The 16,993-nt window shown below is 40.7% G+C and overlaps 1 protein-coding gene across 1 annotated transcript in view; it reads left to right on the forward strand.

Annotated features, from left to right (window-relative positions):
- Window positions 1-3,423: 3,423 nt before the first annotated feature.
- The window catches only part of znf830 (zinc finger protein 830), a 67,443-nt gene continuing 53,873 nt past the window's right edge, over window positions 3,424-16,993 (forward strand). The window contains exons 1-3 of the mRNA XM_041184426.1: window positions 3,424-3,550; window positions 10,314-10,413; window positions 12,728-12,851. Of these exons, the coding sequence (XP_041040360.1) occupies window positions 3,438-3,550; window positions 10,314-10,413; window positions 12,728-12,851 (337 nt within the window). The 5' untranslated portion in view covers window positions 3,424-3,437. The remainder of the gene's footprint in view (window positions 3,551-10,313; window positions 10,414-12,727; window positions 12,852-16,993) is intronic.

The raw sequence follows: 16,993 nt of genomic DNA on the forward strand, positions 1-16,993 counted from the left end.
CGTAAACTGGGCGACCGCTTTGCAGAACACCTGCGGTCTGTCCGCAAGTATGACCCAAACCTCCCTGTCGCTTGCCATTTTAGCACTCCACCCTGCTCTCTTGCCCACATGTCTGCCCTTGGCTTGCTGCATTGTTCCAGTGAAGCCCAACGCAAACTGGAGGAACAACACCTCATCTTCCGACTAGGCACTTTACAGCCTTCCGGACTGAATATTGAATTCAACAACTTTAGTTCTTGACCTCCCTCCTCCATCCCCACCCCCTTTCTGTTTCCCCCTACCTTTTGTTTATTCCAATTAATTATATAGATTTTTCTTTTCCCACCTATTTCCATTATTTTTAAATATTTTTAAATCTTTTATGCTCCCCCCACCCCTACTAGAGCTATACTTTGAGTGCCCTACCATCCATTCTTAATTAGCACATTCGTTTAGATAATATAACCAACTTTAACACCTATGTGTTCTTTTGTTCTGTTGTCTGTGACATCTTTTGATGATCTGCTTCTATCACTGCTTGTTTGTCCCTACAACCACACCAACCGCCTCCACTTCTCTCCCCCCCCAACCCCCCCCCACCTTAAACCAGCTTATATTTCACCCCTTTCTTGGATTCACTCAAGTTCTGTCGAAGGATCATGAGGACTCGAAACGTCTACTCTTTTCTTCTCCGCTGATGCTGCCAGACCTGCTGAGTTTTTCCAGGTAATTCTGTTTTTGTTTTGGATTTCCAGCATCCGCAGTTTTTCTGTTTTTATCTCTGAGGTTTACTAGGATGTTACCAGGGATGAAGCACTTTAGAGGTGAAGAGTGGGTGGAAATGTTAGGAAAGTTTTCCTTGGAACAGAGGAGGTTAAGAGGTAACCGAATAGAAGTCTCTAAGATGATGAGAGATTTTGATACAGTAGACAGCAAAAACCCTCCAATGACTGTGGTAATGAAGTCATAGATTTAAAATTAGAGGCAAAAGATCCAGAAGGAAATGAGAAGAAATGTTTTCACTCACAGAGGTGTTGGGATCTGAAACACTCCACCTGAAAAGCCGACCACATAAATATTTTGAAAAGGGTATTGGACAGGTATTTAAAGATGAGGTAGCTATAGGGTTAAAGTCAAAATCTGAGGATGCAGGTCAAAGCATAACAATTCTATCAAAGAGTCAGTACAGGCACATTGAGCTGAATGGCTCCTTTTGGACTGTAAGTGTTTATGATTCTCTGGTAAAATACAGGAGGAGGCCAATCAGCCCCTTGAACCTGTTTATCCATTCAAGCAGATCATGCTTGATCTGAACCCCCTACCCAGAAAATGTTGACATAATTTATGTTCAAATTCACCTAAAAATAATCACTAATCATTTGGAAAATTTGACAACAAAAGGTGTAATTTGAAAGTTTTTGATCAGTCCATCTTTTCTCATCAGTTATATCAGAAACACTCAAAAGACATCAAAAGTGTCAGGAATTATCAGGAATCAAAAGCAATCATTAGGCCTTTCCAGCTCCATGTACTCAGTCATGTCCTCCTTGTCATCCCCATTCATTCATCCCTCATTCACTCATCCCCTCCTCCTTCTCTACCCTGCCCCCCAACCTGGATTTCACTATCTTGCCCGGATGTGAGAGGGCTCTCACCCCTCCCCATCCCCTCAGACTCAGGTCTACCGGCCGCTAGATCCAGGACCCTGGCTGGACTTCTCCGTCTGCTGCCAGAAACAGGACCCTTGCTGGACCCTCTTCCCAAACACAGTCCATTCAGGCTTGCAGCATAGGCCATACCCCCACAACAACCCCACACCCCTACTCTAACCCAACACTCCTATCTGCTTTCCTATTCTGTCCTGGATTCTTCTCATGGTGGGACACGTACCCCAGTGATTGTGAAACCTGATCCTTTTGAGACTAAGTGTCTCTAAAACCCATTCCCCATTGAGAGTCAGCATGTGTGGGACCCGTACCACAGTGAGAGTCAATGTCTGTGGAACCAGTACACCAGTGAAAGGCAATGTATGTGGAACTTGTACCCCCATTAGAGTCAGTGGTTGTGGGAGCTGGATCCCAAAAGAGTCAGTGCATGTGGAACCCATACCCCAATGACAGTCAGTGTGTTTGGGAACCCGTACCCTAGTGACAGCCAGAGTATTTGGGAACCCGTACCCCATTGAAAATCAGTGTGTGTGTGGAACCCGTACCCCAATAAGAATCAGTGCCTGTGTATCCTGTATCCCAGAGAGCCAGTGTGTGCAAAACCCATCCATTTATTTACCCGTCCCTATCTGGGTTTTGCCACCCGATTATCCGGATGCAAGGTTTTCTTTCTTGAACTGGTTTGACATTGGACAGCTTTTCACTGTCCTGATTAGTTCATCATTCAGTGCTCTGATTGGCCATTCGGTCAGAATGCTTTGAATGGATAAACAGGGATCCCAAGGATGTGCTCAGCCTGATGCACTTTTGTGTGTTTGGCAGATTGGAGTTAAGAAGAAATCAGTCTCTTTACTGAACTGCATCAACTCAGAAAAGCTTTGAAAGTCGGTGAACTTGAAAGCAAAATAATCAGGTGTCAGAGATCGGCAACAAATGCTGGCCTTGTCAACGAGGCTCTCATCACACACACACAAGCACTCACATACACAGCTTATCCCTGATATATGGGAGAGCTCTGCTCTCCCCTCCTACCCACCACCCCCACTTATCCCTGATCTATGGGAGAGCCCCCCCATCCACCGCAGAATTCCTAGCCTCTGACCTGCTCTTGTAGCCACAGTACTTATATGGCTAGTCCAATTTAGTTTCTGGTTAATGGTAACCCCCAGAATGTTGATAGAGGGAGTCAGTGACGGTAATGCCATTGAAACTCATGGGGCAATGGTTGGATTCTCTCTTGCTGAAGATGGTCATTGCCTGGCACTTGTGTGCTGTGAATGTTACTTGCCACTTGTCAGCCCAACCCTGGATATTGTCCAAGTCTTGCTGCATTTGAATGGTCTGTAAATGCTGGCCCAGCCAACATTGCCTGAATGAAACTTTTAAAAAATTAAAATCTGGAGACAGGAAGTTGAACACACTTTGTGGGAAGGGCACTTGCAAAATTAGGCAACGAGTTGGAAAGTTCTAAAGTAATTGTGAAAGAGACCGAAATATCTTCAGGAAATGAAGAATACAGCCCAGGAAACTTAATTTCACTCTAGGAATTTAAGCACTGTTTTTAAAAGTTAAAATTTTCATATTTTCTTAGCTAAATTAACTTCTATTCCTTGACATAAACATACAGAATTAGACAATACTGTAGTTGTAATGGATGGAATGGGGGTGGGGGGAGGGGTGCAGTAACACCTTTACCAAGATTTACCTATTGATTTGTTCCTGAAAAGGGTGTCCTGAAACTTAGGAAAACACTTCCGCCTCCACACCGGAAGTGATTCTGGTTCTGTTAAGATGGCGGCTCCCACGAAGAAGAAAATTGTCAACCAGCAGGAGCTGCGGCGCTTAATGAAGGAGAAGCAGCGAGCGGCCGCAGGCAACAAGAGAATCGAATCCCCGCTCGCTAAATATCCTTTTGCAGAGTCCGGGGACAGAAGGGGTTAGTTCGGCTCCTGCTCCTTAACCTCCTGAGCAAAGGACGGAACCGCCGCTCCCGTCAGGGCAACAGGTCGGGAAACGGGTGACACTTTTGCTCCCAGAATCAGCGACTCTTGTCAGATATCGGTTAGAGATCGGGCCTCGTGGCACATTTCATGACCTGGGACCTCATAGGACAGGGATTATTAATCAAACTGAGTGACACTGATAAGACTGCAATAAATAGCTCGCATTTATGTTATCGCATCCACAAGACGCTTCAAAGTGTTTCGCATGTGAGGGATTGCCAGAATAAATTGAAGGGAGAGGCAAGTGGTCCAAGCATGAACTGGGATGATTAGGAGAGGTGGAGAGTGTGCCTTTGAAAAGATGGCAGGGAAAATAAAAGAATCTAAGTTTCGTTGGTATCAAACATTCCCAAACATAAACAGTCACTTTTCTGCTGTTGATAAATGTAAGGCTTAAAATTTGTACATTCGATTTCCAAGCCTTATTTGAGTGACAGTTTAGTGTCATGCTTTTTAAAATCCTTGTATGAGATTTTCCATCATAATCAAACATTCACAATTGGAAAGCCTTATTCAATCATCTAACAGTTTCATATGCACTATACAGTGTTAGTTTCTTAAATCTTTGCTCCAATCTGGTTTGCCATTTATTCTCTTTGTTGGTAAGGTTTTAACTTTTTATTTTATAAATTCAATCATCAGTACGTCAATACATTATCATTGAGGCTGTATTTTTTTGTCCTGGACTCCCCTCTTGCCTCCAAGCCTTGCACCTTATTCTGGTTCTAATGCCCTTATACTAGGCTGGCTTTTGTCAGTCCACAGAGACATAAGAGCTTCTAAACTTAACATGGCCCTACTGTCCAGTTTGGTTATTCTTTTTTCCCCACATCTGTAGTTGTCTAGCTCCTGTATTCGCATCAACAAAAGTTGAACTATTGCCTTTCCCCTAGCCTCCTGTCACTGACATTTGAAAAATAAATTGCCATTTTGTCAGTTAAGACAGGCTGAAGTCAAATTATGAATGGGGTAAACCAAAAGAGGGACTACAAATGGGCAGGCAAGAGAATACATGGCTAGGATGAGTGAGAAGTTATTTTTTAACCATTCACCAGGATGGGGCACTACTGGCATCATCTGCAGCTTTCCATCCATGTGAGATAATATCCACACAGATGATGGACTTAAAGGGAGAAGTGGTGGCGTAGTGGTATTGTCCCTTTGTCACTGGACTAGTATTCCAGAGACCCAGAGAAATGCTCTGCGGGCATAGGTTTGAATTCCACCACCATTCAGTAAAAATCTGGAATTAAAAGTCTGATGATGATGATGAAACCATTGCCGTAAAATCCACCTGGTTCATTAATGTCTTTTAGGAAAGAAAGTCTGCTGTCCTTACCTGGTCTGGCCTACATGTGACTCCAGACCCACAGCAATGTGGTTGATTCTTAAATGTCCTCTAAATGAGGGCAATTAAGGATGGCCTGGCCTAGCCTAGTCTGCAATGCTCATATCCCATGAAAGAATAATAAAACAAGTCAAAGCCATTGGGATGGAGTCGCTACATAATGGCACACTTTTTGCGGATCACTGAAGAGACCTATCAATGAGAAGCAGGTTATGCCAAAAGTGTTGCATATGAAGTGCTTATCAAGTATTGTGGGTTGTTTTCACTGTTGGCACTTGTTGCGACTAATCATAGTGGTGCACATCAGACTACAGGTACGTTGCCATTTCCCTCTGTGATTGGATAGTGTCTCCCAGATGTGAAAATCAATCTTTACATGTCATGGTTGCAAGAATCCATGAAGCAGAGCTTTGGGCATCCTATTGATCTTTGCCATACAGAAAATCCTTGGATATATGCTTGTGTCCAAGCCTGTGAAGTCATTCTGCTTGATGAGCGCCAACACACTTGGAAGCTTTGTCTTTGAGAGAATCGCCGCATTTGTGACTTTCTCCTTTTGTGAGATGCCTAGAATGCACTGCAAACAATGAAGATGAAAGTTGTTGAGTTTCTTTTTTTGATAGCTGTAAGTCATCCATGTTTCCCAGCCATACAACAAGGTGCTGAGAACACAGGCCTCAAACCAACATCTTGGTCATAAGAATCAGCTTGATTTTATCCCATGCACGTTTCGTGAGTTGGCCAAAGGTGGTAGTTGCTTTCCTTGTGCATGTATTGAACTCTGCATCAAGGGACAGATTGTCTGTCACCATTGACCAAGGGAGCAGAATTTGCTAACCACTTGCAGCAGGTTGTTATTTAGAGTGATCAAGGATAGAGATATGACACCCTGCCCTGTAACAAATGTTTCCTGATGCTTCTGGTTAGGCAGAACCAGTTACTGGCATGGGAGAGACAATCCATGAGTCTTTGTGGCTAAGCTTCCATGTGAGTAACTTCCATGAGCATCAGCATAGAGGAGTTCTCCAATCAATACGTGCTGTATTTTTCTCTTAGCTTTCGGTCTGGACAGATTATAGAGCTTTTTGTCTGACTTAGTAAGCGGATCCCAAAAATCTGCAGGTATGGCAAAGTTCATGAGCAAGGAGAAAAATTACCAAACAGACTGGGAGCTAGGGCACAGCCCTGTTTTACTCCATTATTCACCCTGAAACTGTCAGAAGTAGTGTTGCAAACTGTACAGTATGCGGCATGTAGTCTGATGGCGACGCGTTGCTGGCAAAACCAGTAGTTATTTCCCATCCCTAATTGCCTTTAAGCAGTGGGCAGTGAGTGCTTTTCTGAGCCACTGCAATATCTGTGGTGAAGTTACTCATGCAAGTAGGGAGCCCTAAGACGTTGACCCAGTGACGGCAAAGGAATAGTGATAAATTTTCTAAGGTTACTTAGTGGGGAACTTGGGACGTGATAGTGTTCCTATACTCATGCTGCCCTTGTTCTTTTAGGTGGCAGAGGTTGAGAATTGGGAAGTGCTATTTAAAATATTTTGTGTTGTTGCCGTGCATTTAGCAGATGGTATGCGCTCCAGACAGGGTGAGTAGGTGGTGGAAGGAGTGATGTTTGAAGTAGTGAATGGAGTGCCGATCAAGTGGGCTGCCTTGCACTGGATGGTGTTACGCTTCTTGAGTGTTGTTGAAGCTGCGCTCAACTAGGCAAATGAAGAGTATTCCATCCCACACCTGTCTTGTGCCTTATAGATGATGCACAAGGCTTTGGGAAGTCAGCAGATGAGTTACTTGCTGTAGAATACCCAGCCTCTGACTTGCTTTCATAGCCACAGTATTTATGTGGCTGGTTCAGGCAAGTTTTGATCAATTGTGACATCCAGGATGTTAATTGTAGGAGGTTCAGCAATATTAATCTTGTTGAATGTCAAGAGGAGGTCATAAATCTTCTTTTGTTAGAGGTGGCCATTCCCTGGCATTTGTGTGGCACAAATGTTACATGCCATTAATAGACCCAAACCTGAATGTTGTCCAGGTCTTCCCGCATGCTGGCATGGACTGCTTCATATCTGAGGAATGGCAAATAAAACTGAATACTGAAATTATCAGCAAACATCCCCACTTTGTTATGATAAAGGAACTGAAGCAGCTGAAGATGATTGGGCTCTGCACTGCCCTGTCCTGCATCAATGTCATGGAGCTGAGATCTCCAACAAACACCACCATCCTCTTTTGTGCTGGGTACGACTTCAATTAGTGAAGAGTATTCATTCTGCACTGAATGGCTCATTGTTAGTGAGTTCAGTTCCATCTTGGATCTCATGTGCATCTATCTCCTCTGTTAACCTAATTCTCTTTGGAAGTTCTTCAAACAATATTCTGGGCCTTCCCATGATGTTCCCATCAAATATTGCCTCACTACTTCTGTGATCTCAATCACAAACTGTGATATCTACCACCACTTGGTACTACCAACATCTTGTGTACCCACCTCCAACCCCACTTTGTGTTTGCAGCCCAGGTTGCTTACAGTCGTACCTTGGAACTCCCACTGGTTAGCCAATGGAAGGGTCATGAGGACTCGAAACGTCAACTCTTTTCTTCTCCGCCGATGCTGCCAGACCTGCTGAGTTTTTCCAGGTAATTCTGTTTTTGTTTTGGATTTCCAGCATCCGCAGTTTTTTGTTTTTAGCCAATGATCTTCCTTCACCAGGATGCTTCTGCAGATACAGAACCACTCCCTGAACTTCATTTTTGCTGGCCTTGTCCTTCAGGGAAGGAAAATTTGCTTTGTTGTGGACATTAGTGAATCAGATGGATCAATTGATGATAGTTTCATGGTCACCATTACTGAGATCAGCTTTATATCCCAGATTTATTAATTGAATTCAAATTCCACCAGCTGCTGTCAAGGGATTCAAACATGTGACCCCAGGGCATTAGTCTGGGCCTCTGGATTACTAGCTCAGTGACATTACCATTACGTCACCATCTCCCCCTATCCTCTGGTTGTCATAGTTGCCTGCAAAACATGATATTTACAGAAGCCTATCTTTTAGCAGCTTATTTTAGAGCATTGAGTTTGCATCAATAACAAGCGTAGAAATAACAAGAGAGAGAGAAAACAAAGAAAAAGTAAGAAAAAAAATGAAACTTCTACATTTTTTAAATAGTGTCCTAAAGTAATTCACAACCTGAAGCCATGAGATCTCGCACTTCTATAATTGTTAGGCCAGCAAGGTTTATTAATGGTTATTAGCAATTATCATGTTAAATGGAAGCTTACACTGTTTATCACTAAATTTAACTTTCTCGGCAATTTTAATGGATGGCTGCGGTTTGCGACATTTGCACACGAAGGTCAAGGGAAGGTGAAGGGCGAGGTGTAATTTTTGCAAAACTAACAGTGTAGCGGTGCAAATGATTCAGCAACTTATGGCGATTTGCTATTCAAGGGCTATCTCTTCCTCATTACAAGTTGCTCACCAATTACTGCGTTACTGATGGAAAACATCTTGCCCATTATCTTTTAGCAAAGTGAATTATCACCTAATCTCAAAACTAGCTACATGTCACATTTTTACTAGCTAAGATGCATTCTTTCTTACACTTTTCAACTGTTAAGGGTTAATTGTGTAGTTTTAAAATAAAAAAAGTTTCTTTATGATACAAATAGGTTTGTACCTATGGGAGATGGTAGCATGGTAATGTCACTGAACTAATAATCCAGAGGTAAAAACGGAAAATGGTGGAAAAACTTGGCAGTGTTCCGGAGAAGAGTCATATTGGACTCAACCTTAACTCTGGTGTTCTCTCCACAGATGCTGCCAGACCTGCTGAGTTTTTCTAGCATTTTCTGATTTTATTTCAGATTTTCAGCATCTGCGGTATTTTGCTTTTATTGTAGTAATAATGGCCCAGGCTAATGCCCTGGGGACATGAGTTCAAATCCCACTGTGGCAGCTGGTGGAATTTGAATTCAATTAATAAATCTGGAATATAAAACTAGTCTCAGTGATAGTAACCATGGGGAAAATTTTTTCCTTGTCAAGGGGGAGGTTGGGCAGGAGCGGGCACATAGCCGATCGCCACCTGTGATCAGCTGCGAGCCGCCATTTTACATGGTCGGGCCTTAACTGAGTGCTCCCTGTGCGGGCGGGGGGAGTAGGGTGAGTCAGGGCCTGCGCTCTTTCTCGCATGCATGCAAAAGAGCGCAGAGACCTCCCTGAGGCAAAGAGCTGCAAAGATCAGTTTTATTTAAAAAAATTTTAATGAAGGCAAAAAAAAATTTTAAGACATGTCCCCTCATGTGACAGTGTAACATGAACTGGGGCATGTCAATGAATTTTATTTAAAGATTTTATTAAACTTTAAAAACCTTCATGAAACCTCATTTCCGCCCGTGAATGAGGTTTCATGATAGGTGCGAAGGCTGCCTGGGCTCTTTGCCTGCCCACCAACCTTGAAGTTAGACAGGCAGCTCAGTTAAGTATTTTAACTGATATTTAAATGGCCTTAATAGGCCTTTGACAGTTTGGCTGGTGCGCAATGAAGTCGGCTGCGCGCTCACCGAACTGAATATCTGAATGACACGCAATGATGTCAAGATGCACGCCCGACATCACCAAGTGTCATTTTACGCGTCGGTGAGTGGGGCCCGCCCCCGCTCACCAACCCGAAGATCCTGCCCCATGACACAACTATCATTGATTGTTGTCAGAACCCATCTAGTCACTAATGTCCTTTAGGATGGGAAATCTGCTATCTTTACCCAGTCTGCCCCACGTGTAACACCAGACCCACATCAATGTGGCTGACTCTTAACTGCCCTCTGAAATTGCCTAGCAAACCACTCCGTTCAAGGGCAATTAGGGATGGGCAACAAATGTTGGCCTTGCCATCAACACACACATCCAGTGAAAGAATGAAAAAAAAGGTCATTGAGTTTTATCTTGTGATTGTAACTCTGTTCAGGAAAATGAGCAAACTGGTTATAATTTTGAAAATTTTAATTTATTCAGAAAGTTACTAGTTGGTAGAATTCTTTATATATTTGGAACTGAAAGGCCTTTAATTTGTTATATGCCTCACCATATCATTCATTACTTGAACAAGGGCTGCATATCAAATTTTAATGTTTCTTTTCCATTATGTCTCTTAAACCTGTGGCATATTCTGACTCAACCTGTCAGTTTCATTGCATTTATAGTTTAAATGGCTTTATAATAAATTGTTCTCCATGTGAAATTCAGGTACCACCTATAAACATTTCTTTTGTTTTCTAACTTGTCTTACCTTAACCTGATTGAACATACAACAGCTTAGGTCACCTCAGCTGTGTGCTTTGCAGTACTCCAATTAAAAATGAACTACTATGGCAGACACACATATTAGGGAAACAACATAAAGAGGTAAGAATATAGTTACCTAGTCTCAATTCTAAAAAGCCTATTTTATAAACTTGGGATATTCTTAAATTGTCATTTTGTTTTTCTTTTGGTTTAATGACTAGTTTTCATAATGCAGCTTCTTCCTTGTTTGAGATTTCTGGCAGTTATGATGTTAAGGCTTGGGTTGTGAGAAACTAGGTTAGGTTATGCCTGGTAGGGGGAAAGGGCAAGCATAAATGCACTTACAATTATCAGTCAGTTACAGCCACATTTTGCAGTCCTGAATGACTCTTGGTTGAAGGTGAGAGCTCTGGGCAGATTTGACATCTGTATACCATGACCAATTGGGCCATTCCCATGGCCACAATAATTAACAGGTTGCAAAGCATGTGGTGATCATTGCGAATTTATAATATTTACAGGATTATTCCCTTTAAATTGTATTTTAAAAATTATTTTTTAAGAGGATAAGTTCATATATACTCAATTCTGTCCATCCTTTCAAAGCCATTTCTCAACTGGGGGTAAAATGTTCAAATTTGTCAATAGTCGATATGCTGCAATGGAAACTAGATCTGGCTACAGAGGAACTCCTGCCTCCTTTTACTATTATGATTCCAAGGTAATATTCTAGCAAATGAACAATGACATTTACTTGAAGGGAAAAGGTATGATAAAAAGTCTTAAGTTTTGCTGTAAAGCAGTAATTCCACTAAGCTTTACAGTTTAATTTGTATTTTACTGGTTTGCTCCCAAGTGCAGTGACCGCTTACCTTTTGTCAAATCAAGTTTCGATTTTCACCATGCTAAAAATTGCAAATTTGCTTCAGATTGTAATTGTTTTTAGTGAGGTAATAACATTTGTGTATTTCTTTTGAGTTAAAATGCAGGGTAGCTTTCTGCTGTAACTAAACTCTTATCAAGTTTGCACTGGAATAAAACAGTGGTCAACTGTAGTTTATTTTGCAGAGAAAGGACCAGAAACATTCAAGTCTGCAGTGTAAACTCTGCTAGGAAAATTTAAGTTGAGATCAGCATTTAAACCTCTCAGAAGCGTGATCAGTTGTGGCATCATATCACAAATATGGCATTAAAGAAGTGAAGATCCACTTTTCATGAAAAATCAGTGAATATTTTTTGATTTAACAGTTCATTCACAATACGTCATCATGTCAATAAGAATTGCATGCTTTATGAATCTATACAATGCCAGGAAGCAAAGCATTTGCGTTGCAAGGCTATGAACTTTCACCATACAGATTTGTGCTATAAACTATGAATTGCTTGTATTCATACCTAAATGGCATGGTTGTTTATCTAATATACTACCCAATGCTGCCATTACAAATGAGAAAGTTCGGATTCTTATTTCATTGGTACATGAAGAAACTTCCATCAGGGTTACTCTAGGAACCAATTGTAATGAAGTTAGAAAGAATTGTTGTGACCTTGTTACTGATAATACTCTTTTTACGTATTCATTCTTCGGAGGTGAATGTTGTTAGCAAGGCCAGCATTTATTGCCCATATCTAGTTATGTTTGAGAAATTAATGGTGAGCCGCCTTATTGAAACAGTGTAGTTTGTGTGGTGAATTCTGCTGAGTAGAGTGTTCCAAAATTATATGGTAATTGGACAGTTTGGATTTGTCATGCTTTTGGTGGGTAGGACATACCAGGACAATTTTCCATAATGAATGTGCCAGTGTTGTAGCTGTACTGGAGGAGGAGAGCTAAGGGCACACTAGTTCTTCAGGCCTTCAGCTAAAATAATGTTAGGGCTGTAGCCTTTTCTGTGTCTAGCAGTTAGCTATTGCTTGATGTAACTTGAATTGACTGAAAACTGGTATCCGAGTTGATTGGGACCTGAGGAGAAGGCTGAAAACAGTCATCCACTTGCCTGAAGATAGTTGCAATAACTTCAACCTTGTCATTGTACTTGCCTGCTGGTCTCTGCCATTGTTGAAGATGATGATGCCAATGGACTTTCCTCTTCCCGTTTAGTTGTTTTAATTGGCTGCCACCATTCATGACTGCATGTGGCAAGACTGCAAAGCCTTGACCTGAATAGTTACTTTGCGGGATTACTTAGCTCTGTCAGTAGCATGCTGCTTCTGCTGTTTAGCATGCATGTAATCTTGTCACGTATCTTCACAAGTTTGACACCTCATTTCCATTTACACGAGGTACCGCTCCTGGCACTTATCGGCAAATACCCGAATCTGGCAAAATTGCTGTATTCATTGGTCAATACTGCCCTGTTCCCTTCCATTAAGAGTACATTCTTAAAGGTAGCTCTATTTGGGTTAGGTGCATTAATTATTTGGTTCCTTGCAGAACCTTGAGAAACAAAAAACTACAAAACAAACAACAGGACCATCACTTGTTCACACATCAACAGCTCCTGTAGGAAAAAGAAAAGTTACAGATGCAGGATCACAAGCAACAAAGAAAATCAAAGGTAATGACCAATTAAGTATTGTAAGAATAAAAGAAGTAATGCCTGGGAGAGTATTTATAAAATGCTATCCACTTAACTTAGTAAAAGAAAACTTTTAAATTGAGCTAATAGTAATTTTTTTTCTCTTTGTGGCTTTGGATTGAACCAGGCAGCCTATAGTGTATTTTTTCTAGGTCAAGCAGCTCCAGTTATCTCTTTCACTGTTACGTAATGCTGGTTCGCTTTGCAATTAGTGGAGCTACTGAGGAATAGAAATATCGGCAATAATTTATAAAATGTTAAACAGAGACTCCATCTTGTCTGTCTTCTTAGGTGCGTATAAACAATCTCTTGGTGGTAATTGAAGAAGGCTTCTGGCCAATATTTATCCCTCAACCAGCACTGCTAAATAAAACAGATTATCCGGTCACAATATTTGAGGAATGATACCAACCAGTTCTGCAAACATTTATAATGGAATTTCATGAATAAATATTTTCCCTTCATCATTTTTTGGCAAAGCAATAGAATCATCCAAAATATTTATTTTCAAAAATGTTAAAATGAAGTGCCATTTTTTCTCTGAAATGTCAAATGTTCCATACTAGGCTTTTAAACAGGATTTAAAAGTACATATTTTATATGATGAAAGATAACTCAATGGACAATTTTAGTGATTTTTAAGTTCTTCATTAAATTTCTTAATTAAAACTTCAGCCTCAGCTTGGATGTAATATTTTACCCTGAGCTATGGCTGTAAGCTGAAGGCAGATTCTTCAGTCTGAACATCCACAGTTTCCTTGGATGTACTTGGTCTTGTTCAGCTGTTGTGTGGTTGGTATTCAAAATTGTTTGGAGAAAGATCTAATTAACAAAACTTTACAAAAAATTGATTTTTTTAAGAGTTTGTGTATGGTAAACTTGAGAAAGCATGTGAAGCTGAAATACAAGAATTAACTTAAGATGAGGAAAGACGCACTTCAAGTTTTTTGAAAAATGCGAATGAATACAAATAGAAGAGCTCTAATTATCGCACGTATTTTTTCTTGATAGCTACTAACTAACAACTTTGAAACTGAGAGAGAAATAAATGGATACAGATGAGACCAGGAACTAATCACAAACCACTACATTCAATCCTTCTGGAAATTTCATAATAAGTTGCAAACTAATACTGCTGAACTCCAAAGCCTTCACCCTAGTTCTGCCAAAATCGAGGGCCTTCCACAAATGCTATCAAAGCTTAAGCTACCCCTAGTGTTACTAGAGACCAGGACCAGCCTCAAAGCTGAGGACTGCCCCCAGTGCAGCAACTAGTATTGCTAACTCCAAATACCTAACTCCAACTATTATATCATGTAAACCACCCTGCTGTTTATTGCAGCTTTGATAATGGTAAGGGATAAAAATGAGATACATGAGGAATATATATAAAATAAGGATCATTAATCATGGTTTATATAGGCCAATGTACAGTGCCACAGATATCGAGCCCCAAAGCACCAGTAGAAAATCTCAGAACATCATGCATAAAATTGAATTTTGACTTATTCAGTTCCTGTAAATCAGTGAGTAATGCTATACAGCAGTAACACCTCAACACCTGTAAACCATTGCTCATGTTAAGTTGGATAGTACAATGCCACAGGAGATCTGCAAATAGTATAATGAAACAAGTAATAGTATAATGAAACATAGCCTGTTGCACCTCACACACTGTACTCAATGCAGAGAGAAACAGAATTAAGGTTTCAATTCTGTATGACCCTTCTTCAGAGCTGTGAAGAAGGGTCATACAGACTTGAAACGTTACCTCTGTTTCTCTCTCCACAGATACTGTCAGACCTGAGTTTTTCTAGCATTTTCTGTTTTTATTTCAGATTTCCAGCATCCGCAGTATTTTGCTTTTAACACACCATAGTCAATGTTTCTTATTCAAAATTGAATAATCAAGAGTGCAGATAATTTGGAAATAATGCAGCAATTCTTTAAGTATAGAAAATAACTTGGTCTGCAGCTTCTTAACAACTTAATAAAAAGGCAACAAAGTTAAGCTCGTGTTCTGCACCATGGAAAGTAATGTAAATTCTGAATGAACTCTGCATAGGATGCTGTCTCCAGTTATTGTAAATCACTCCACTAGTTCTCTCTACTCTGGTTCTCTTCCTCCTGTACTATAATATAAAGCAGAGTATAGAGCCAGCAAAAGAGCCATTCTTATTTCTAAAATCAAATGTAACGATGTTTTGAACAGAAATTAAAGGTGAAAATGCCTTCAGTGCTTCCTGGATCAGGTGACTATGGGTGCCTGTGTGCTTGAAAGTTTGGTTGCAATTTGAAGAGACTCCAAAAAAAATGCAACAGCAGGAAACGTGCCTTTGAAACTTTGGGGATAGGTTGTGGTATCGATAATGGCAGTGTGTTTGGGTAGAGAGATGAATAGATCTGGAACACTACTCCTCCCAAAAAGCTGTTCAGGCTAGATTAATTGAAAATTTCAAACCTAAGTTAAGGAACCAAGGCGGGTAAATGAAGCCGAGATGCAGGTCAGGCATGAATGGCGGAACAGACTTGGGGCTGAATGGCCTACTCCTGTAGACATAAAATATCAGAGATTTGGGGTATTGTACACACGCACAATAACACTTGTACCCAAAATTCCACGTATTCCATTTATACCACAGCATGTCTCTGATCCTTACAAAGCAATGTATCTTCAGGTTTACCATGAACATCACCTTACAAAATGGTGTGCCGTCAAACTGAAAATGCATGGTAATTGCACTAACTACATTTTTAAAGAAACTTTACATCTACATTTGCAAACATTACATTCCTGACTACTTATTTATTACAGATAGAAAACAGTCTTAAAAACTGTAGCTGAAATTGCTGAACAGATTCTGATTTGTGAACTTCTCGGACCACAGTTAACTGCAAATTAACTCGAAGACTCTATATTTAACAATTATTCTTTGTGACCATACAGGAATATAGATTCATCTTACTGACAGTGTAATGTGCATTTCATGTCATAACAGCCCTGTCCTTACAAATCATCTTTTATTATGTGCAAAATTACAAAAGTTCTGCCAGTTTGAACGTATAATTTTATTTAGAATCCATTAAAAATCTTGCTTATACTATTCTTTAAATGTCACAGTTGTTTCCTGTTGCACCTATTTCCATCACATCTATCTTCATGCCTAGACTTAGCTATTCAGTTTGCTTGGTTCTGATTGAGCTATCCAAACTGGACATCTGAAGTGTATTGTGGTGATGACTTTCTAGAACTCAGCTCTGTCTCCAACTGAAGCACTGCTTCTGTTTATCTGAGTTGGAGCTAATAAAATTGGACCTGTGACCTGATGCTGCCTGCTTCTGCACCCTGTTTCTGCATCCCTTCTCCTTCCCACTTTCACCTTAAAGGCCTTTGCCAACCACACTCCCCCCTAGATACGAACTTACAAATTAGGAGCAGGAGTAGGCCACTTGGCCCTTCGCATATTCTCCGCCATTCAGTGAGATCATGAATACCTCCATAATCCTGCCTACCCTTGATAACATTTCACCCCCTTGCTTATCAAGAATCTATCTACCTCTGTCCTAAAAATATTCAAAGAATCTGCTGCCACTGCCTTCTAAGGAAAAGAGTTCCAAAGACACTCAACCCTCAGAGAAAAAAAATTCTCTCATCTCTGTCCTAAATGGGCGTCCCCATATTTTTAAACTGTGAACCCTAATACTAGATTTTCCCACAAGAGGAGGCATCCTCTCCACCTCGATCAGGATCTTAGATGCTTCACACAAGTCGTCTCTTACTCTTCTAAACTCCAGCAGATACAAGCCTAGCCTGCCCAACCTTTTCTCATAACAGAACCTGCCAAATCCAGGTATTAGCTTAGTAAACCTTCTCTGAGCTGCTTCCAATGCATTTGCATGCATCCTTAAATAAGGAGACCAATATTGTGCACAGTTCTTCAGATGTGCCAATGCCCTGTATAACTGAAGCATAGCCTCCCTACTTTTATATTCACTTACCCTTGCAATAAATGATAACGTTCTATTAGCTTTCCTAATTGCTGTACTGGCATACTAGCCTTTTGCAATTCATGTACTAGGATCCCTAGATCCCTCTGCATTGCAATCTCTCACCATTTAGA

The sequence above is a fragment of the Carcharodon carcharias genome, chromosome 3, assembly GCF_017639515.1.
Source record: "Carcharodon carcharias isolate sCarCar2 chromosome 3, sCarCar2.pri, whole genome shotgun sequence".
NCBI lineage: Eukaryota > Metazoa > Chordata > Chondrichthyes > Lamniformes > Lamnidae > Carcharodon > Carcharodon carcharias.